The 21,473-nt window shown below is 57.1% G+C and overlaps 1 protein-coding gene across 3 annotated transcripts; it reads left to right on the top strand.

Moving 5' to 3' along the window:
- The first annotated feature begins 7,434 nt into the window (after positions 1-7,434).
- Positions 7,435-21,440, top strand: GTF3C5 (general transcription factor IIIC subunit 5). 3 transcript variants are annotated; one of them, XM_047098166.1, is made up of 11 exons: positions 7,435-7,817; positions 9,958-10,177; positions 11,450-11,648; positions 14,633-14,828; positions 15,974-16,078; positions 17,160-17,274; positions 17,781-17,861; positions 18,046-18,143; positions 19,038-19,124; positions 19,395-19,529; positions 19,783-19,871. In XM_047098166.1, the coding sequence occupies exons 1-10, from the start codon at positions 7,671-7,673 to the stop codon at positions 19,521-19,523; spliced, it is 1,377 nt and encodes a 458-aa protein (XP_046954122.1). In that variant the 5' UTR covers positions 7,435-7,670; the 3' UTR covers positions 19,524-19,529; positions 19,783-19,871. The 3 variants fall into 3 exon arrangements, with proteins under 3 accessions (XP_046954122.1, XP_046954123.1, XP_046954121.1); XM_047098165.1 differs by lacking the exon at positions 19,395-19,529 and adding an exon at positions 20,778-21,440 and having other exon boundaries at positions 7,438-7,817; positions 19,038-19,120; positions 19,783-19,925; XM_047098167.1 differs by lacking the exon at positions 19,395-19,529 and having other exon boundaries at positions 7,436-7,817; positions 19,783-19,916.
- The last annotated feature ends 33 nt before the right edge of the window (positions 21,441-21,473 follow it).

Below are 21,473 nucleotides of genomic sequence, written 5' to 3'. Positions count from 1 at the left end.
CTCGTCCTCACCCGATTAGGTGTCTGTCTGCCCGTGAAGCTGGCCAAGGAGACCCAGCCCCCAACAGTCAGGCCGGGGTACCGCACGTGGGGGGCTTTTCAAAGTGTGAGGCAGACACCCCTTCTCAGAGGTCACCCCCAGCTGAAGGGGAAGGGAGAGCAAAGGCAATGAGGCCCGGGGACGGGGGCCAGGAATTGGGGGGTTGGGGTGGGCAAAATGTGTGTGGTTGGAAGGAGGCAGGAGAGCCAGGGGGAGCTGGACCCCCAGACGCTCCGTCAATAGGGAGCCACGCCAGGTACTGAGGCGGCCGGCGGGGAGGGACTGGATTTGCGATCCAGGGGAAACAGCGCCCCCTGGCTTCTGCAGGGAGAAGGTGGTGTCGCCCTGAGGCTGAGGGAGGTGAGGCTGTCCAAGGGGGGGTCCCCGCAGCCCCTCAAGATGAAGCAGCCTCCAGGTCTAGGGAACCCTGGCAGGCGGGTGCTGGGGAGTGCCCCGTGACCCGGACACAGCCTCCTGGCCTCACCCGGAGACAGATTACAAAGGGCGCAGGCCCTGATGGGGAACCGTTTGGTGACGTCCCACAAAATCACAGGTGCACGTGCCCTTTGACCCAGCAATCTCTTACAGACCTCCAGCCCGTGTGTGAGAAACGACACACAGCAGTGATTCATTGCTACGCTGTTATTTGCAAAAGGTTGGAAACAACCTAAGTATCCCTCAAAGAGGGTCAGTGGAATAAATCATGGGCCAACCTTACAGTGGAATAGTGGGCGTCTGTTCAGAAAAATGAGGAAGCGCTGTGTGAATTGATGTGGAGTCATTTCCATGATATATTGCCAAGTGAAAAAGGAAGATACGGAGGGGAGTGTAGAGCGAGCTACCATTTGTGGTCAACTAATTTATAGTTGACTTTAACAGATCGAGGAGTCCTATTATCTCTCCAGGGAAGCCAGTAAAAGTATGTGCAACTATTTATTAGGGGGGAAAACAGAATAATAGCCCATTTGTGGGTTAGCTGTTCACATTTTAAAGGGGGTGGAGACTACGTATATATATGTATATACATATACACATATGCATATACGGTTTTGCTTACGACCGTGCAGATTATTTCCAGAGAGATAAACAAGAAACTGATAATATTAGTCACCTCGAGAGAAAAGATGATCTTAGTGATTGGAGAAAGGAGTGGGGAGCTGGCTTTACCTTGTAGGTTTTGGTGTCTCGGAGTTTGAACGATGCGTATTATTGCCCAACCCCCTGGAGGAAAAATGTCAGGGGCCAGTTAGAAGCTGTTCACAGGGCTAACGCTGAGAGATGATGTGAGCTAAATGGGGTGATAGAAGCAGTGGGAGACGATGGACCCCTGATTTTGGGGATGGAGTGGACCACGTGGCAGTGGATGGACTGGGGGACCAGGGAGTGTGGGGAACCCACGGTGACGCCCAAATTGCTGGTGTTTCCATTCCTGAGGAGGGAATCCTGAAGGAGGAAGTTGGGGGGAAAGGTTTGTGGAGAGACAGAGGAATCCAATTTGGGTATCATCTGTCTCTTCTCTCCTTGACTGTCCAGGACCCCCTCCACCTCTTTCGTGGAGAAATTTCCCCCCGTGGGTGGTCTGGGGGGAGGGCAGTTTCGAGCACCACCCTGGGCTTGCCTACCTCCCGGAGCCCTTGGGCCCCGGTCTGGTTTCCCTGTCCCGTTGGTGGGGTGACTCACTACAAAGAGAACCAGAAAATTCTTGGGGTGGGTGATTGGAATATTCTCTGTCGCGACTGGGGTGGTGATTGCATTCGCATATTTGTGACTATACTGAACTACTTAAACCGGGTCTGTTTCATTGCATATAAATTATACCCCCAGACAGCTGATTTAAAAGTACATATGTGTTTTTAATAGAGAATACTTACACATTATATATTTTTATATGCAATATATTAAAAATATGTGCATATTATGACAGGATGACAATAGTGTAAAAGGCAAGAGGGGTCTGAATGGGTCTTTGCGTTCCTAAGGCAGTGGGAAAAGTATCAATTTACACTTGGCTTTCATAGAACAAGGATTCACACCACAGTCTCTACGGTGACCAGGAAAAGTGTGCCCAACTATTTAATAGAGGGAAAACAGAATAATAAACTATAATGAGTATAAAAGAGGAAGTGAAAGGGGACGGGAAGACACGGAACAGGCAGGACAAATAAAAAAAATAGGAATATAAAAGATGTACACCCAAATTGATCAGCATTGCATTAAATATAAAACCATTAAACACTCCAGTCCAAAGACCAAGGATACTGGGAGGAAGACCAGAGCTATATCCTGTTTACAAAGGCACACAAAATCTAAGCAAGCAGAGAGACCGGAAGTGATAGAAAATGATATATACCAGGGAAACACTAACCAAAACACATCTCCCGTAGTGATGTCAGTATCACACGATTCAGACCTTCCTAGAGAGGAAGAGAAACATTTCGGGAGGACTGCAGGGCCGTTGCTAAGTTGGTATACACACTGCAGCGCGGACCTCAATTAGAAACAAAATCGGGGCGCCTGGGTGGCTCGGTCAGTTGAGTGCCAGACTCCTGATCTCAGCTCGGGTCTTGATCTCAGAGTTGTGAGTTCAACTCACATGCTGGGTGTGGAGCCTGCTTAAAAAGAATAGAAAAAGAAAGAAATAAAGCAAGATTGACAAATCTGAGAGGAGAACAGGCGAGGTCACGACTGCAGTGGGAGGTGGTAACGCTTCCCTTATAGACTGAGCAGACTCACACACACGTGTGCACGCATGCGCCCCAGGAAGGATCGAGGACATCGTACCTGACACGTTCTTTTTGGATGTACCTGGAACACTTCACAAGGCTGACTATAAAACAAGTCCCAATAAATTTCATTTTAGAAGATTTATTTTATTATTTATTCTGGGGAGAAGGGGCAGAGAGAGGGGGAAACAGAGGATCTGAAGTGGAATCCGTGCTGATGGCAGAGAGCCCGATGTGGGGCTCGAACCTATGAACTGTGACATCATGGCCCGAGCCCAAATCAAAAGTTGGGCGCTTAACCCACTGAGCCACCACCCAGGTGCCCCTGTATTATCACATTTTGATAAAGAACTTCCACTCTAAGTGTTGACGAGAACCAACTTCTCTGCCTCCCATCATTTTTAAAATGTGGTGAAACACACATGACATAAAAGTTACCATCTTCACCACTGAAAAAAAATGTTTTTGTTTATTTACTGATTTCCAGAGAGAGAAAGTGCGAGTTGGGGAGGAAGAGAGAGAGAGAGAGGGAGAGAGCATCCCGAGTAGTGCTCTACACTGTCAGTGCACAGCCCGATGCGGGGCTCGCACTCAGGAACCACGAGATCACGACCTGAGCTGAAGTTGGACGCTTACCCACCCAGATGCCCCCATCTTAACCATTTTTAAGGGCACAGTTCGGTAGCGTTAAGTACACGCACAGCGTTGTGCAGCCATCACCACCGTCAGAACCTTTTCATCTTGCAAACTGAAACCCTAGATCCATGAAACACTGGCTCCCCACTCGCTCTCCTCCCACAGCCCCTGAAGGCCAATGATCTACTCTCTGGATCTATGAACTCGACTGTTCTAGGTACTTCAGGTCAGTGGAATTAGACAGCTTTGGTCTTTTTTGTCACTGGCTTCTTTCACATGGCAGAACATTCCCAGGGTTCGTTTATGTTGTAGCACGTGTCAGAATTTCCGTGCTTTTTTAAGGCTAATGTTCCATCGTAGGGGTGGACCACATTTTGCTCACCCATCATCTGTTGATGGACACTCGGATTGCTTCTGCATTTCGGACGTTTAAAAAGAATTTTTTTTTTAATTTCTTTTTTCAACGTTTATTTATTTTTGGGACAGAGAGATACAGAGCATGAACGGGGGAGGGGCAGAGAGAGAGGGAGACACAGAATCGGAAGCAGGCTCCAGGCTCCGAGCCATCAGCCCAGAGCCCGACGCGGGGCTCGAACCCACAGACCGCGAGATTATGACCTGAGCCAAAGTCGGACGCTCAACCGACTGAGCCACCCAGGAGCCCCTCTGCTTTTTTTTTTTTTCTTTAAAGGTTATTTATTTATTTTGAGAGGCAGAGAGCACGCGCAGGGGAGGAACAGAGAGAGAGAGGGAGAGAGAGAATCCCAACGAGGGATTCTGTCAGCGCGGAGCCTGATTCAAGGCTCAAACTCATGAACCGTGAGATCATGACCTAAGCCGAAATCAAGAGGCGGACACTTAACTGACTGAGCCACCCTGGTGCCCCATTCAAGACTCTGCTTTTAATTCCTTTGGGGGCACCTGGATGACTCAGTCACTTAGGCATCTGACTTCAGCTCAGGTCATGATCTCACAGTTCATGAGTTCGAGCCCCACATCAGGCTCTGTGCTGACAACTCAGAGCCTGGAGCCTTCGGATTCTGTGTCTTCCTCTCTCTGTGCCCCTGCCTGCCTCAAAAAGAAATACAACTTTAAAAAACTGAATTCCTTCGGATATTTACTCAGAAGTGGGATTGTGGATTATATGGTCATTTGACATTTAATTTTTTGAGACCCTGCCATACTTTCGCCCACAGTGGCTGCACATTTTCCATTCCTCTGCTGGAACCTTCCAGACTGGCTTCTGGCTCTGACTGCTAGACTACCTTTGGCCCTGGACCTTCATATCACAACACACCAGGTAGGTGTCACGGAAGGTGCTAGAGTGTGTATGCCTGGAAGCCATTCCTACATAGGACGGCCGGCGACAGATGAACTGTACCCAGATGCGACTACGGACCACACATATGTATTCCACGCAATCCCCACTGAACGTACTCCCAACGGGACTTCCCCTTTGTCAAGTCCCTTAAGTACCTGTGACCACTTCAATGCCTCCCAACACAAGGGCAAGTGGGATGGAGGGCAGGGTAGGTAGAAAGAGCCAGTAGTCTTAACCGATTGCAGTTAAAATATCTTACTGTTTTAATTTTTATAAAAACAAACGCCCACGTGAACACAATGATAAGGCACCTCCCAGAGCCTTGCGAAAAGGTACCTGCAATCGAGGGGCCCTGATGTCTCCCATCCGGGTGCTAACCAGGCCCGACCTTGCTTAGCTTCCAAGATCAGACCTGATCCCGCCCGTTCAGGGTGGTATGGCCATAGACCCTGATATTTAAATTTTATTAGTGTCATTGTAAATTTGCCTCTGCCTGGCACGTTTGTGAAACTATTTAACTTGGCAACCTAAACTCCATTTATGAACGACCTTTGAAGTTCAGTCCTGTATTTAACTTTGCTTTGGGATGACCAGCTGCCTAGGGAGGGGAAGGCTCCTGGCGACAGTGGGTCCCACTTTCAGCTGAAAAGAAAACTGAAGCCTCTGAATAAACCCCACTTCCCGGGTCCCCATCGGTTGCAGCGGTGGGATTGTGCGGGGAAATTCCTGGACTGGGGAGCGCGTGCAAGGGTGTAGAAGGGGCGTGGCCTCCCTGCGGTCGGGCGTGATCGGAAGCTGCTGAACCCGGCTCAGCACAGGACTCCTGGGAAGCTCTGTTCCCTGCGCTCACAGCCCATCTCTCCTCCTTCGGCGGCCACTTCCCCTTCTTCCGGGTGTCATGGGCACCGATGACCACCAGGTGGCGACGTTGCCTGCGAGGACGCTCTGTCGCCATCGGGTGGTCAAAAGCGAACACTACTCCTTCTCTCCAATTCTAAGGGCGTAGGGAGAATCCAGCCCCCGCTGGAGAGGAGTTTAAACACCTGTGCGCTTCCCAGACTGACCCAGCGGCCCGGAAAGGAATATTGATTCGGGGGCCCACAGAAGACATTTTCCAAAGCCCTCCATGCCCTTCGCTAACACAGAATCAATAACCTCCCAAGCCCAGGGCTCCCCGGAGAAGGGGCTCCCCAGCCAGGACTCAGTATTGACTCATGGGTACCAAACGCATGGGAGTCTGATATAACACAACAATTTATTGATTTACAATTGTAGGGAGGGGTTCAATCCATATGCCATTTAGCGTCTCCCTTCTGGAAAATGGAACAAACCACCAGAAAACTGCTTGGTGAGCACGGAATGAGAACAAAAGGACGCGAAAACCTTGAAGGGAATTGCATCTCAAGGCGTGAACAAATGTGGAGGATTGTCCCAGCCTCACTGCGCTGAATCTTCTTTGGTGATAGCAAATGCACCAGTTCCTGCCAGAGAGGCAGGTCAGGGACTGCCAAGCCCTCACATGCGGGGGCCTTTCTTTCATTTTAGGGGACTCCTGGCTGGGTCTTCCAATTATAATATAATGACATATATTTCACACCCAGCTTACAGGTTTTTCTTTTTAAAATACATTTAATGGCCTTTGCAGCCGTTTATGCAGCCTCCTTACATCCTCTAGAGCAATGAAGTAAATCTCCGTTTGATTTAAAAATCATTTCAGAAACCTAGGGTACCCACATCCAAGGGGTCCCCTGCTTTTTTTTTTTTTTTTTTTAATTCCTCCTAATATTCGCAAATCCAGCCCCTTCTTCCCATTCTCACTGCCACTTCCCTGGCCCCGGGCAGCATCTCTTGCCTGGATTATGCAGCGTCTCAGTGGGTTTATCTGAGCGGGCTTCTGGCCTCTCTGATCCATTGTCTACACCACAGCTAGAGTCTTTTACATGCACAAGTCAGATCAAGCCACTCCCGGTATAAAACCCTTCAACGCTTCAACATCGCACTCAGAAAGAGCCGACAGGTTGGACGCACACATTTTTAGGCTCTGTCTGGCATATGTCGACCTCTGACCCCTCCCTCAATGTCCCCCAGTCTGCTCCCTACAGTTTTGTCCTCTGCCACTTCCTGGAATGGGCCATGCCCCTCGCTTCAGGGTCTCCCACAGGGCCGCTCACTTCATGCTCCGCTCCTCTGTTAGGTTCTGAGTAGTTCCCAGCACACGGTAGGCGCTTAATAACTACGAAACGAGGGACTTCACGCCGCTTTCCGACCCGAGGTCCGGGGTTTTTCTGTGCGTGGACGTGAGGAGAGCATTCAAAGCGCAATGTCTTCACGCTGGCACTTCCAAGTCCACCTGCCCCCGCCGCCGGAGACTCCTCCCCGGAGCAGCCGGCAGGAGCTGGCCCCGGACCCCACGAAAACCCCTCCGCGCTCCAGTCCGGAAATCTACTCAGCGCAGGGACTGTCCGTCGCCGGAAGGCGGGCCGGAAGTCTGCCTCGGGCCCGCCCCCTAGCCGTCATTGGAAGGAGCCCTAGGAAGGGGCGGGGACCCGGCCCAGTTCTGGCTCTTCATTGGGTGAAACCTAAGAGCTAGTAGAAGGGGCGGAAGCTGGCTTCCCCCTGACGCTTCATTGGCTAAAAGCGAGAACTGGGCGGTGTCTTACAGTCCGAGTCCCACTTGGGTTGCTGGGAGCGGCAAACCGTCGTCCCGCCCCTCGGGGTACCCTCATCATTTTAAACACAGAATTGAGGACCAGGCGGTCGATCACCCCGAAACCTTGGGGCCTCCCCTCGGGCCTTCGCTCCCAGAGGCCTCGAGTCTCGCTAAGCCCAGGGATGTAGAGAGACGCGAGCAGCGAGGGAACCCGGAACAATTCTTTGGCGGAACCACTGCGAGAGGCCCCTAGGAACGCGTGGAGGGCCGGACCGCGACGAGCCGGACCAGACGTGCAGGGATGGCGGCGGCGGACGCGGGGCCAGGGACCGCGGTCCCCGTGGACCTGCGGCGCGAGCGACGCATGGTGTGCGTGGAGTACCCAGGCGTGGTGCGCGACGTGTCCAAGATGCTGCCGACTCTGGGCGGCGAGGAGGGCGTCTCCCGGGTGAGAAGCTGGGGTGGGAGGGGGAATCGCGCGGGGGGGGGGGCGGAGTCGCGGGACCTCGGCGGGAGGGACCGCCCAGGGAAGTGGGGTTTCCTTGGTAACGGCGCTTGAGCAGGGCGCTGGGCGGCCAGTGGGCGGGGACTTGCCTTGGAGTGGCGGGAGCGACGGGAGACCCCGAGAGGGGCGGGGTGTCCTTTCCGTCCCCTCCTCCCGGGAGCCGCAGCCTCGGCGGCGCAGCCCGAGCGCAGCTCAGCTGCAGCCCCCGCGGTGTGCTGGGCTGCCCTGTTCTCATTCACAGAGAAGACCCAAGCGCCGCGGATCAAGACCGCTGGCCAACGGGACAGGGGATGAAGTGTGTGGTTAGGGTTAAAGATAGTGATGGCTAGCAACTTCTTCGGTATCAGGCTCAGTTCCAGGTGCTTTACTGACATCTGATCCAAATTAGAGCCCTGCCCAGTAGCCACTGACGTCCACATTTTACAAGGAAACCGAGGCCATTTGTTCAAGGTCTGCAGGAAAATAAGGGAGCTGGGATGAATTCTTGCCTTGTGCAAGGCTCCGGAGAAGTGCTTTTCCGTGCACCAAATATTGACATGTCTCTTCTGTAGAGAGTCCTTCTCTGCCCTAATTAAAGTGGCCTTAGTAGTTCATTACCTGCCTCTTCAATCTGTTAATTGCAGTCTGAAATTGTGTTTTAACGCGTTTATTGTCCGTCTTGGTCGCTTGGCTCTGAGACTGTAAACTGCATGAGAGCAGGACTTGGTCTCTCTTGTTTACTTCTATAGTCCTAACATCCATAACAGTGCCTTCTTCCAAAATACTTGTCAGATTCGTGATTGAATCCTCACAACAATCCAGGGAGTTAGGTACCATTATTCCCACTTTTCAGATAAAGATGCCAGGTAAGAAAAGCTGGGTCAAAAAACTCCCTCGTGGTGCAGTGGGGGTTTGAACTCATGCATTTCTGCCCTCTGAAGTCTGAACTCTTACCTGCTGCTTCCTCCTCCTTAATGAATATTGAAAACCTGTCATTAAGCACAGGATGCCATAGAGGCTGTTAGTCACGTTTTGCTGTTTGATCCTGATTTATTGACTTTAGTGTGGTACTGACAGAATCCTTACTGTCAGTAACCTCAGGGATATTTGTACCCAACTACAGTGAGAGCCTTTGAGAAGACACTGGTCATTGGTTCATTCTGTCAGTGCTCCTTGTGCACGTCCCCTGCCAGATCCATGCCTGGGGTTATTCCCAGCCTCGTGGTCTCATAGGCCAGTGTTTGGCGAGAAGGGATTCCTGAGGGTTGGGCCTCCTTTTAACCTTCTTTCCCTCCACGTTTCCTGAGCACCTCCTAAGGGCCAGGCTGTGTCCTTAGTGTTGGGGAGCCAGCAAACTAGAGAGCAGATGATCTGGGCTCAGTGAGCATCATTGGTGTTTTCACACGCACACAGCTGACACTACTCTTACCCTATGTGGGCGACACGTGCCGAGTGGTTACCATGACTTAGCAGACTGAGTGTGCTGCATACGTCTGCATACAGCAGTCCTGCGAGGGGGTGCTGTTAGTACCTCGTTTTAAGGAGAAGGAACCAAGACTTCAAAAGGAGGAGTGATACTTAGCCATACTCGTGCTTGTTCCTAGTCGATTCCATTTCCTTCGGACCTGGAAACATTTGCACGGAAGTCTGAATAGCAGGACCCTTGGGAGCAGGTAGTTCCTAGAGTAGGAAGGTCAAGACAAGCCACTCCCTCTGCCAACCTCAGTTCCTCCATGGTAAACTCAGGGATGAGGAGACACCCCCTCACCCCCCTGCCGCAGTCTTGCTGGGAGAGGTGCATGACTGCCCACACCAAACAGGCATCTGAGAGGTGATGTCTTCACTTAACTGGTAGTTGTTATCTCCAACTTTCCAGCCTCTCAGAAGGGAGAGACGATCCTCATTTTCTCTCCTACGTAAAAAACAGATACCCGGCTTTGAAAAATGGGTCTTCTGAGAACTAAAAGCTCAGAACGAAACATCAGCCTCCTGGCCCTTCCCTCGTCAGCTGGGTCACCGTCAGGCTTTTGTTGAGACAGGAGCAGCTCCCTGCCAGCTGCTTAGGCGGGCACCGCTTCGCTGTCTTCCTTGGCCTTTGCCACAGATCTACGCAGACCCCACCAAGAGGCTGGAGCTGTACTTCCGGCCCAAGGACCCTTACTGCCACCCGGTGTGCGCCAACCGCTTCAGTACCAGCAGCCTGCTGCTGCGGATCAGGAGGAAGACGAAGCGACCGAGGGCGGTGCCGGGTCCTGGGGCCCACCCCGAGGTCACATTCGACATAGAGATGCTTGGCGTCATCTCCACCGTTTATAAATTTCAAGGTAACTGCAGCTTACTGCGTGGCCTTATTTCCGGACCTGTGCCCACACTCCTGCAGGTACTCTGTGGCTCATCCACACAGTGAAGAGGGCCATATATGCTCAGGAATCGGGTGGGGCATGAGCGGAGCGGGACGGTGCGGGCCGTGGACCGTGGGCTCACTGCTGTTCCACCTTCTGCATTCTGAAGAAGAGCTCGATTCCATGAGTAATCTTTTAATTTTTAAGGCCACTATGTAGGGCCAAATAAAGCTGGTTAGCAGGCCTCCAATTTTTGACCCTCAGGGTTTTGGAGACTTCCCTAAGGCTTGACCCCCTGCCGGTCTTGCCTCTTGTCTGAAGCCTTCCCAGATCACCTCAGCCCCTCGGGACCTCATGTTCTTTGGACTCTTGGCCAATTGGGTGTGTCCCGTGGGGCCCTCAATCCAGTTTGCTACCCATAGGGAGCCCCAGTGAGGAGGCAGTAAGGGATGGGATGAGGAGGGCCAGTAAGGAACAGCAAGTCTGTTTGGGTGGGTAGCTTGGCTTCCCTCAGCCTCGGGCTCTCGTCCGAACAGTGTGGGGCCCTGGTTCCTCAGGGCCTCGTGGAGGGTCCGGGTCAGGGGTGCCGTGAAGGGGCTGGTTCGCGCACACAGGAGGCACTTGGCAGGTTACCAGCCGAGCCTTAGGAACGTGTGGTTGCAGCTGCAGTTCTAGGAGAGAATCTGACCAGAATAAAGATTGAGAAGGAAGAGGGGGCTAGAAAGTGGCAAGAAACGAAACCAGGGCCTGGGACCCCTGCGTTGGGCGTTTTGAACGTCAGTCTTTCCCGTGGAACGTGGTAGTCACCGAAGAGGGCCGTCCTTCCTGGGGCAGGGTCTTCCGTGATTCATCTTCGGTCTGTGTACTTGAGCCAGCACCCCTCGGCTCAGTGCGCGTCCCAGACAGCAGCACCGCCCCACCTGGGAGCTCGTGGGAGGTACAGCATCCCGCAGTGTTCGGCAGGGTCCCCAGTGAGGCGTGTGCACGTTACGTTTCAGGAAGCACTGACCCAGACCGTAGCCTCGCGTCCCACGTAAGCCCTCAGCCCCTCCGCGTGAGTCCAGGTGCGCGGAGTCAAGTGCACAGAAGTTTCCGGAAGGGTGTCCTTTCGGCTCCCGCCAGCGCTGCCTGGCAACGCCCACCGCACGGCTCCCTCGACGCCTGCCGAGAAGACGTGGGTGTGGGTGCGTAGCAGCTGCCAGTTCCTGGGAGGGGGTAAGAGGGTGTCCGCCATCCGGCCCCCTCTCTTTCCAGGAATGTCCGACTTCCAGTACTTGGCTGTGCACACGGAGGCGGGCGGCAGGTGCGTGTCTATGTATGACAAAGTGCTCATGCTAAAGCCTGAGAAGGAGAGTTTCTTCCACCAGGAGCTGCCGCTCTACATCCCCCCGCCCATCTTCTCTCGGCTGGACACCCCGGTGGACTATTTCTACCGACCGGAGACACAGCACCGGTAAGCCCCACCCCCACCCGCACTACGGCATCAGGGTTCAGAGCCAGGGCCCTGCGGTCACAGGCCCTGGGTCTGAGGCTCACCTCTGCCACTCGCGGGTCAGGCAGCCAGCACTGCCGGCTCCGCTCAAGCCCGTGGCTCCAGTGCCTCGAGACACAGAGCAGCCGGTGACTGTGCCCCAGCTGGAGGCCTCGCTCCGATCTCCCCGCACCATGGAGAGTGAATCAGGATGTCACCCTCAGCCTTGAAGTCCCATCCCCAAAAGCATGAAACACTTAGAAGGGTGAGGGCCTGGCAGAGTTTGGTAGAATAGGCAAGCGACCAGTCCATTCGTAGGGAGGTGGCTAATGGAATCACAGCCCTTCTGTGCCAGGGAGCACCACGTGGCCTCAGACAGCAGGCTCGCGGACTGACGTGGCACTTGCCCAGGGTACCTCGCTCTGTGAAGAAAGCAGGCGTAGGAGCACGTTCTACAGCATGAAAGTAAGCTGTGGTATGATCATAGAAATCTAGAAAGATCTGGAAGATTGGGCCCAGAGCAGTTATCTCTAGAAGGTGAGAGAATGTTCTTTCCTCACTAACTCTTGCCATCAACAAGCACTGACTGCCTGTTGTGGCCCGGGGCGCTCCTCGGAGCCTGCGTCAGCGTCAGCCGAGAACAGCACAGCACATAGGAGGTCCTGTGCTGGGCGGGGCCGGGAGCTGGATGGAACACAAGCAGATGATGAGTGAGCAAGGGGCCCGTGGCCTGGTGCACGTCTCAGAGGAGATCAAAGGGGTGTGGGTCATAAGGGGCAGTGAGTGGGCTGAGGGCTGGGGGCCCCCAGAGGGGCTGACATTTGAAACAGACCTGGGCGATGACACAGCTGGGTAGGTGAAGATCCGGGGAGAACGTTCTAGAACAGAGGATTGGCACATGCAGAGTGGTCGCAGAGTGAGCCTGGGCGCGTGGTAGGGGTGAGAGTCTCATGGGCCATGGTAAGGGGCCTAGATTTGGTCCCAAGGAGAAGGTATGTTCTCTTCCTTTAACAAAATACGGAGAGTTCCAGACATAGCCCAAAGTAGTGAGAATTGTCTCGTGGAGGCCGGGCTGCGGTAGCAGCTTCAGCGGCTGGCACCGGTCGGCTGCTTGCCCGAGCTCGAGCCCCAGCCCGGCAGCGCGGCCTCGAGAACGCACCCTGCGTGCCTCCTGCGGGGAAGGGCTTGTTTTCTTACACGACCCTGCTGAACCTGCCGCTCTGTCACCAGAGCGAGGAGCCTTCCATGTTCCCCCGCACCTTCCGGCACCGGTCCGCTCGCAGTCTCCCCAGCTAGAAGCGGGCCACGCGGCAGCCTCTTCGCGGCCCTCGGCCTGTTGGATCCGTAGCCCCCACTCCCTCCTGACCGCAGGAGCAAGTGGTGGTTAGATGGGCAAAACGTGACAGAAACGTGGAAGCGGAAAGGGTCCGCCGCGCCCTCCCGGCCCGCAACCCTCCAAGTGGGATGATGGAGTTTTCCGTGTGTGTGTTCTAGTCGGCTGTCCTCGGCACAGGAGTTTTAGGGGAGAGACCATGTGCATATTTCTGAAATGTTCTGATTATTTTTATCCCACAAGCATTTTACTGTCCGAGTCAGAGACGGACAAAATACACAGAAGAAGAAGATAGGCCCTCTGCACTGCTGGCCCTGGCTGGCAGTGGCTGAGTCACCCTCTGTCCCCTAGGGCCAGTAGGCAGCTGCCCTGAAGCTTCTGCCGGGGTGATAAGGGAGGAAGGCTGGCCGCCATGTGGTTTATCGATTTTCCAGCAAATGGAAAGAACCTGCCTTTCTTCCCAGGGCCCCCATCGATCTTTCTGCCCTGCTGGCCCCTCTGTGGGTCCAGGGAGGTCCGGCTTCCTACAGGACGACGGGCAGAGGAAGGCTGGCCTGACGGGGGTCCCTCGTCCTTGAGGAAGTTAGCAGGGAGTCCTTTCCCTGTGCTGACGGGCCCCGGCGGGCAGCCGCTCCTTGCTGTGCTCTGGCGGCGGGCGGCCAGGGCTGGAGTGAGCCGCCACCCGTGCCTTCCCTCTTGGGAGTGGTCGGGGTCTCGAGGGGTAGCCTTGAAAAGCGGGTAATGTTGTACCTGTTCAGGATGGTTCCTAATGGAGTCATGTTACAAGAAAAGGCACAGACTTGCTCCCGTCTTTGTAATTGTGTTTTCCGGTGTGAAAAATCACTCTGTTCCTTGTAAGTATACAGATGGTTTGTACTCGTGTAGAAAATGAAGGTAAAATGGAAACAAATTTAAAAGGTAGCAGTCACCTGAATGAAAACCTATGATGTCCAGGCCCACTTTAAAATGCATCTCAGAAGAATCTCGGGGTTTGGGGTGAGGTACAGATGCGATGGCAGTCACTGTTGGAGCTCGTGATGGATTGTGGGGCTTCTGGAGGCTGTTCTCCCTGCTTTCGCCTAGGCTTGACATTCGTGACCTCCCCCTCAGCGACAGCCGGGCCTGGTGCCCATCGAGAGACCTGAGCAGACGTGGCGTTAGAATGCTCACTCGCTTCCAGCCTCTGTGCTGTATGATGGTAGTTCGGTAACGTCCGTCTTCCCTGCACCTGCCTGTTGCAGAGATGCTTCTGGGCCGAACGTGCTCTTTCAGAGGGAGGCAGGACAGGCGTCACCGGGCCCCTGGCCAGCCTCCCCGGGTGGGAGTCCCGGCTCTGTCCGCACGAGCTCTGACTCCAGGCGGCTTTCTGGCTGCTGTCGGTTACCTCGTAGGAAATTGGTTCCTTCCTCGTGCAATTGTTTTGGGGTTAAATAAGCGAATCATAAAAGCGTGGCTGTTGCCTGACAGCTGATCAGCCGTGTCCTGAGTGGCCGCGCCTTTCCCTGACCTCCCTGCTCCGCCTGACGGACAGGCGGCTGGCGTCACAGCCCGGGGGGCTCCCTGCCTGGTCCGGTCAGGCCCGTGCCTGGGGTCTCCTCGGCACCCGGGCCCACGCCAGCTCTCTCTGCCCCAGGGAAGGCTACAACAACCCCCCCGTCTCAGGCGAGAACCTGATCGGCCTGAGCAGGGCCCGGCGCCCCCACAATGCCATCTTCGTCAACTTTGAGGAGGACGAGGTGCCCGTGCGGCCCCTGGAGGCTGCAGTGCAGACGTGGAGGAGGATCTCCACCAACCCGGTGGACCGGAAGGTGGAGGAGGAGCTGAGGAAGGTGAGCTCGGGGCGGCCTCCTCACGGACCACCCCCGGGAACCCGGCCGGGCCCCCCCACCCCCCCCCCCCCCCGTCCCTCATCATTTTGCCTTCGGCTGTGCTGACTTTTTAAAACCGGTTCGTCGGCACGTGGGAGCTTTTCACCTCCAGATGTCACACGTCAAAGCCATGCCGGCACAAGCCGGTCCCTTGGGGGCGCTAAGCAATCGGTACCTCGTCTGCTTGTGACTTCACAGTGGAGCCCGGGTTTGGGAAGCTTTCGTTCATGCATCGTTGGAGCAAGAAACCACATGGAGCACCTCCTGTGCTTCATCCCCAGCATGCTGGAGGGGACCGAGTGGCCTTCTGCCCGTCCCCTGGCTGGCAGGTCCTGGGAGAGCCGTGGCGCCTCTCACTCCTGCCTCTACAGGCACAGACGGCAGGTTCTCAGTGAGACCACGTCGCTGCTGGCCGAGGCTCACCTCTCCCCTTGCCGAAGCAGACTGTTCCCTTGGGGTTTTTTTCTTAAAGAGACTGTATGGACACCTTTCTAGCGGTCACTGGTCGCTGGAGGCGGTACCTGGGGGACCGCTGTCCGAGCCCCTTCCGTGTTCTCTGGACACAGTCCAGGCCGCAGCCTGGCGTAGGGCGCTCCCAGCCCTGGCCCTGCCATGCACCAGCCACGCTGGCCTCCTGCGGTCCTCTCTTGGGCCCGGCCGTCCGCTTCGGCCTTTACGATAGCCCAGCTCAGGCTCCACCCTCTAGGCTGGAGCTGCTTGGGGTCCCAGAACCCTGGCGTGTCCCCCTCTTGGCCCTGCCCTGGCTTCTTTGTTCATCTGCCTCCCCCACTGCCCTGTGAGCTGCATGAGGACAGAGACCGTGGCTTTTGTGGTCATTTCCGGACACGGAAGTCCAGAGGTCCTGCAGCCACACCTGACCTGTGCTGGGTGTGCGGGGCTCCACCTGTGAAGGCAGGGACAGTGAGTGGGTGCGGCCGGGCCCAGAGGCTGCCGTGTGCTTGTCAGCAGCCGCTCTCTGCCAGCTCCTCCCCCAAAGGGTCTGCTGGGGGCTGGGCCAGTCCGGAGAGGCAGAGCCGGTGGGGGGGAGGGGCGGGAGGCTGCTGGTGCTCATCCCGGTCTCTGCCTTGACCACCCCCCCCCCCCAGCTGTTTGAAATCCGTCCCATCTGGTCACGTAACGCTGTCAAGGCCAACATCAGCGTCCACCCTGACAAGCTCAAGGTTCTGCTGCCCTTCGTGGCCTATTACATGGTGAGTGTCTGCCCAGCCTGGCACCTTGGGTCCCGCCAGGATTGCCCTGATCTCTGCTGTGACCTCCCAGAGCCACGGCAAAGCTGGTGACTCTGTCCTGGTGCCCCCGGGAGGCCTGTTACAGCCCCAGGCAGGTCCCCTACAGCCTCCTCAGCAATGCTAGCCGGCCCTCGGTGATTTTAGGATTAGAGAGTAATCGCATAACTTCTGAATAAAGGGATTGTATGCTTTTAAACGATCTCACATCGAGAACCTTCTAAGGACCAGGCGCTGGGTTAAATGCCGTGTACTTGTTACATCCTTTGTTCTTCCCTGGGGGGTGGCAACAGGACTCCCTTCTTCCTCTGAGGCAGAGCCAAGGCTCAGAGAGGTGCCTCGATGTGCCAGGGTCCTGTAGCCAGCACGTGACGCAGCCACTGGGACCCCAGCCTGTTGGGCTGCAGAGACCAGGCTCCCTAACCACAGGGCCCCCAGCCTTGGCTCATTCTACCCAGGGGGTGGGACAGACCCACCTTGGACTCGGTCCAGGAGGGCACAGAGATGAGGTGTCATTACTGAGGTTGCCAAAGGTGCCGGAGGAAGGCGTCCTACCTGCCGAGGGTCCCCACATGGAGCACTGGGAGGCAAGCCTGAGATGTGACCATAACGGCGATGACAGATGGGGCACGAAGAAGGCTCATCCCTCCCGTGCTTGGACCCCAGACTTCAGAGAGTGGCTGTCTGTCTTTCAGCATAGGCTTTCTAGACATAAGGGCTTCAGGAGTACTGCTTGGGGACAGTATATCCTGTCCATTAGGATGGCAGTAACATTTATTGGGCACTTACGATGTGCCAGGCACCGTGGTGAAGGCTCCCGGGTCATCATCTCATTTAATCCTCACAGAAACAATGGAAAAGGGGGCTCCTGTCCTCTCGAACAGGAAGACCAAGTGGCCTGCCCAAGGTGACAGAGCTGCACCCGGCAGAGCCGCGGTGGGGTTCCAGAGCTGTGTCCCCAACTCCTGTCCCCCCAGGCCTACATCTCTGAGGGAGCCAGGGACCAGCCTTGGCCCCACCCCACACTCCCGCCTTTTGTCCCCAGATAACAGGCCCCTGGAGAAGCCTGTGGATCCGATACGGGTATGATCCCCGAAAAAACCCAGATGCCAAAATTTATCAAGTCCTTGACTTCCGAATCCGTTGTGGAATGAAATACGGTAAAAATTACTAACACCTTGGTTTTGTTTCTCTCTCTCATTGTCCTTTTTTCTACAGCATTCTCTTCTGTAATGGGAATGTATCCCTATGGCGAAGATAAAAGAATCTTTTCCTCCTGGGTGAGATCTCTGCAGAATAGCAGAGAGATGGGGATCCCAGCCTGGGTCCCAGCTCCACCATTGGCCTTCGAGCCGCTAAACTCGTTATTCGTGCACTCGGTCCCTCCACCTGTTCTGGTTCCTGCGGTGGGGGCCGGGCACCCAATACCGCCTGGTCCCCAGGCCTGCAGTGAGGCAGCGCACGCAGAGCGCCAGCACGCAGTCCCGTGTGGTTGGTGCCGTAAGGGTGGCCGCTGGGGCCTGGGGGGCCTGGCCTGGGGGCCTGGAGTCCCCTTCTCAGGAGCCGGCCCCAGCGAACCCTGGTGCGCGACTAGCGCAAAGCCACTTCTGATGGCCAGGAGGGCCCTGCGCCCGCATGCACCCGACACGCCCTTCCTTGTCCGTAGGTTACGCCCCGAGTGATATGCCTGTCAAGGCCAAGCGCAGCACCTACAACTACAGCCTCCCCATCACTGTCAAAAAGATGCGTAAGTGCCCTGGCTCGCCCTGTGGATCAGGCTGATTTGCCCTCACGGAGACGCTGAGGGAGGTGGGCATCAGCATGTTGGGGTGGGGTGGGGTACGGTGGGGCTTCCCAAGGGGCCAGTGCTCGGGAGGGGTGGGGAGAAACGTCCTCCCGGATTCCAAAGTATTGTTGCTGTCCCCTTGCAGCCAGCCAGCTCGTCACCATGCACGACCTGAAGCAGGGCCTGGGCCCGTCGGGGACAGGTGGCACGCGGAAATCGACCTCTAACAAGTACAAGCTCAAGGTGGGTGCCCCTGAGCCCCAAAGGAGAGCATCCGCCTGCCCGGTTGGGGGTGCGGTGGACCGTGGAGAGGAGGCACCCCCCCCTCGTGCAGGCCAGACGCGCGCACACACACTCGCACATACGCTCATCTCCCGGGTCGAGGCCACCAGGAGGGGCTTTGACCGAGGCAGCTCTTCCCACTTGGTGCCTCTGCACAGCTCCCAGCTTCCAGGATGGCCTTGGGGAGCACAGTGAGAGCTCAGGGTGTGAGCCGCCCAGCCCCGGGGGCCTCGACCATCTGGGCAAAGAGGCCGGCAAAGTGGCCGGTGTCAGCGGGGAGCGCAACACCGGCAGCTGTGCGTGGCTGCCCTCTGTGAGCCCGTGGCCGCCACCTGGACCGGCCCAGTGGGGCGGGTGCCCACACGCACGCGGGGCCACGGCAGACCACCTGGCCCCGCTGTGGGGCTCAAGGGCTTACGGGGTCCTTGGCTCACTGGACGTGGGATTCTGTGGGCCTCCCGCCCACTCGGGCTGCTGTGAGTTGCACCCCCAGCCGCGGCTCAGCTGTCTCGTAGGGGACACGTGCCAGGGGCACGTGCAGCAGAGGGGGAGAGGGCGGGCAGCGTGCAGGGCAGCAGAACGGGACCGGTTGGTAGGAGGCGGTGAGGAATGAGGGCGCACCGCGAGGGCCCGCGAAGCTGGCACGACAGCCCGCGCCATACCGCGGCCGGCCACGCAGGCGGCTCATGGTCGCGGGGGCCGGGGGACTCCTCCTGGGGAGTCAGAGACTCTGCGCGCCTACTCCCGGCCTCTGGCCTGTCTGCGCCGCCTGAGTCCAGGGGAAGAGCCGGCCCGCCGGGCGTGGACTGGCCGGGGCGAGCTCCGACCCACCTTCCCGCCCTGTCCTCTCCCCAGGACTCGGTCTACGTCTTCCGGGAGGGGGCCCTGCCGCCCTATCGCCAGATGTTCTACCAGTTATGTGACCTGAATGTGGAAGAGTACGTACGTGAAGGGGCCCTGAGACGCCAGGGTGAGGAGGGCGGGGCTCGGGACCAAGGTGTCCCGAAGCTGTTCCGCTCGGCCCGTCTCGGCAGGAAGCCCCGCCCAGGGTGGTGGGCACCACGGGGCTCCCGCGTCAGCCTGGCGGCCGCCGGGGACCATTTCCGGGGTCCGCCTGGGCTGTGCCTCTGAGCTGCGGTGCCGGGCTGGGCGCCGATGTGTCTTGTGGTTGAGTCTTGGGCCTCTCCCTCCTCTGCCCCCGTGGAGGTCTAGGACCCGGTGCCTGATCCTCCCCAGCGGACCAGAATCCCAGGAGCCTTTCACCCAGTTCTTACGGTGTTTAAAGAAGAGGTGGGGGGAGCTGGGATGGGAAGAGACGGGAGCACGTCAGACACGGCCTGAAATCTGGTGAGGGCCGGGGGTTCTCACAGGAGAGTGTGCGCGGCCGCATCCCGCTTTGTGCACACTTTGGGGTCGGGGGCCACGCCGGTTAAGGACCTTGGCTGGGTGTCCAGTGTCCCATGGGTGTTCGGTCCTGTGCTCACCACCCCCCGCGCGGCCGTCCGAGTGCTGTTTTTCCAGGCACGGCCCCACCTCTGCCAAACCCTTACGGCACCTGTGGGCAGAAAGCCCACCCGAGACGCCGTGTCCTGACCCCCAGGTTACAGAGAATCATTCACCGCAACGACGGGGCTGAGAACTGCTGCACAGAGCGAGATGGCTGGTGCCTCCCCAAGACCAGTGACAACCTGAGGGACACCATGTCCCTCATGATCCGGCAGACCATCCGCTCCAAGAGGCCTGGTGAGAGCCGATCGGGGTAAAGGGATGCCCCGCTCTGGGGACAGAGCAAGTCTCCCTAGCGGACCCATCCCCCAAGAAATTGCACCCGGGTGGAATCGTCCCACCCCCCGCCAGGAGCCGGTCCCCCGGCCTGCCCACCAGGTCTCCACGGGTGGGAGTCACGGTGCTCAGCCTGGGGGCTAAGGCAGGAGACAGGCCCGGAGGACCGGGCTGGAGCAGGGCTGGTGCTGCCATCGGAGCCACCGCTTTGTGCCCTGACACCACCCTCCCTCTTCCAGCCACGTGTGGGCATGTTCGGCCTGTCTTCTTGCACTCGGAGAGCAGGGGCAGTGGGTGTGGGGGGGGGTGAGGAAGAGGAGTGGGTGCTCCTGGTCTGCGGGTGTGATGAGGGGCGGGGGAGAGTGAGCACGGCTTCCTCCCAGACCATCTGTGCTCCACGGAGCTGATGGGAGCAGGGGTCTCAGCCCCGTTTGGGACACGGCCTCTCGGAGAATCCTCCCGAGGCCGCAGACCTTCTCCCCAGAGAAAAGCACTCACACAAAATGTCCTGTGCATTCTCGGGGTCCCTTGGACCCGTGAAGCCACCCAGCCTCCTCCGGGGGGAGGTGGTTTTCAAAGCCGTTGGCCTCATACTCCCCTGAAGCGCTTGTAAAACTGCAGAGTGCCGGTCCTCCAGCCCCCCGCGCCCCCCCAGAGCGGCTTCCCCAGGGCTTGAGCCCAGCCGCCCATAAGTGTCAGTAGGCCTCCAGGAGCCTGATTGCTGGTCTGGAGGCTGGGACCACCAGTAGCTGGGCTGGGGGACACCGGGGAAGCCTGTGCTGGGACACACACGGCCTTGTCTCCCGGCCCCAGCTCTCTTCTCCAGCCCGACCAAGGCTGATGGCGGGAAAGAACAGCTGACGTATGAGTCTGGGGAAGACGAGGACGAGGAGGAGGAGGAGGAGGACTTCAAGCCATCCGACGGCAGTGAGAACGAGATGGAGACCGAGATTCTGGACTACGTGTGACGTAGACCTACAGCCACGGCTGGGCCTCCTTGATCAGACGAGACTGGTAACGGTGCCAGGACAAGCCGTGGCTCCCCAGTGTTGCCCACAGCAACCAGAACGGCCCTAGGAGACCCCTCAGAGGAAAGCTGGGACCCCGGCACTGCGCGCCATTGACCCTGGTCCTGCCCATCTGCCCCAGACACCTGGTGCTCCGGGATGCCCTCTGGCCCGGGGTGCCTGGGGACACCTCCAGAGGTTGTGACCTGGCTCTCTGCAGCCGTGAGCCAGCCCGGTGTCCAATGGGCTGAGCCGATGGCCACCACTTCTCTATGGCTGAGAACAGCTGGCGGTGGATACGATGTGGCCTGAAGACGCTGCTCTTGCCTTGGAGGTCATGGCTGATGGCAGTCCTGGCGTGAGGAAGCTATTCCGCAGTCACAGACAGGCGAAGACGGCCCTTGCATTTGGATCCCATCCGCCTGGGGCCCAGCTGGAATCGTCCCGATCAAATACACTTTCCCAAGGAGTCTTGGTGTCTCAGTGGGGGGGGGGGGGGGGG

Source organism: Lynx rufus, unplaced genomic scaffold (genome assembly GCF_022079265.1).
Source record: "Lynx rufus isolate CCGP_SWC_20201006 ecotype Redwood Valley unplaced genomic scaffold, mLynRuf1.p SCAF_44, whole genome shotgun sequence".
Lineage (NCBI taxonomy): Eukaryota > Metazoa > Chordata > Mammalia > Carnivora > Felidae > Lynx > Lynx rufus.
This window is presented reverse-complemented; position numbering and strand designations above follow the sequence as displayed.

What these genes read in the sequence shown, in the direction of transcription:
- GTF3C5 (XM_047098165.1), top strand. Translation starts at nt 7,671, where the DNA reads ATGGCGGCGGCGGACGCGGGGCCAGGGACCGCGGTCCCCGTGGACCTG. An exon ending in CGACCGGAGACACAGCACCG is followed by an intron (nt 11,649 to 14,632) that starts GTAAGCCCCACC and finishes TCTCTGCCCCAG; the next exon opens with GGAAGGCTACAACAACCCCC. An exon ending in CCTTCGTGGCCTATTACATG is followed by an intron (nt 16,079 to 17,159) that starts GTGAGTGTCTGC and finishes TTTTGTCCCCAG; the next exon opens with ATAACAGGCCCCTGGAGAAG.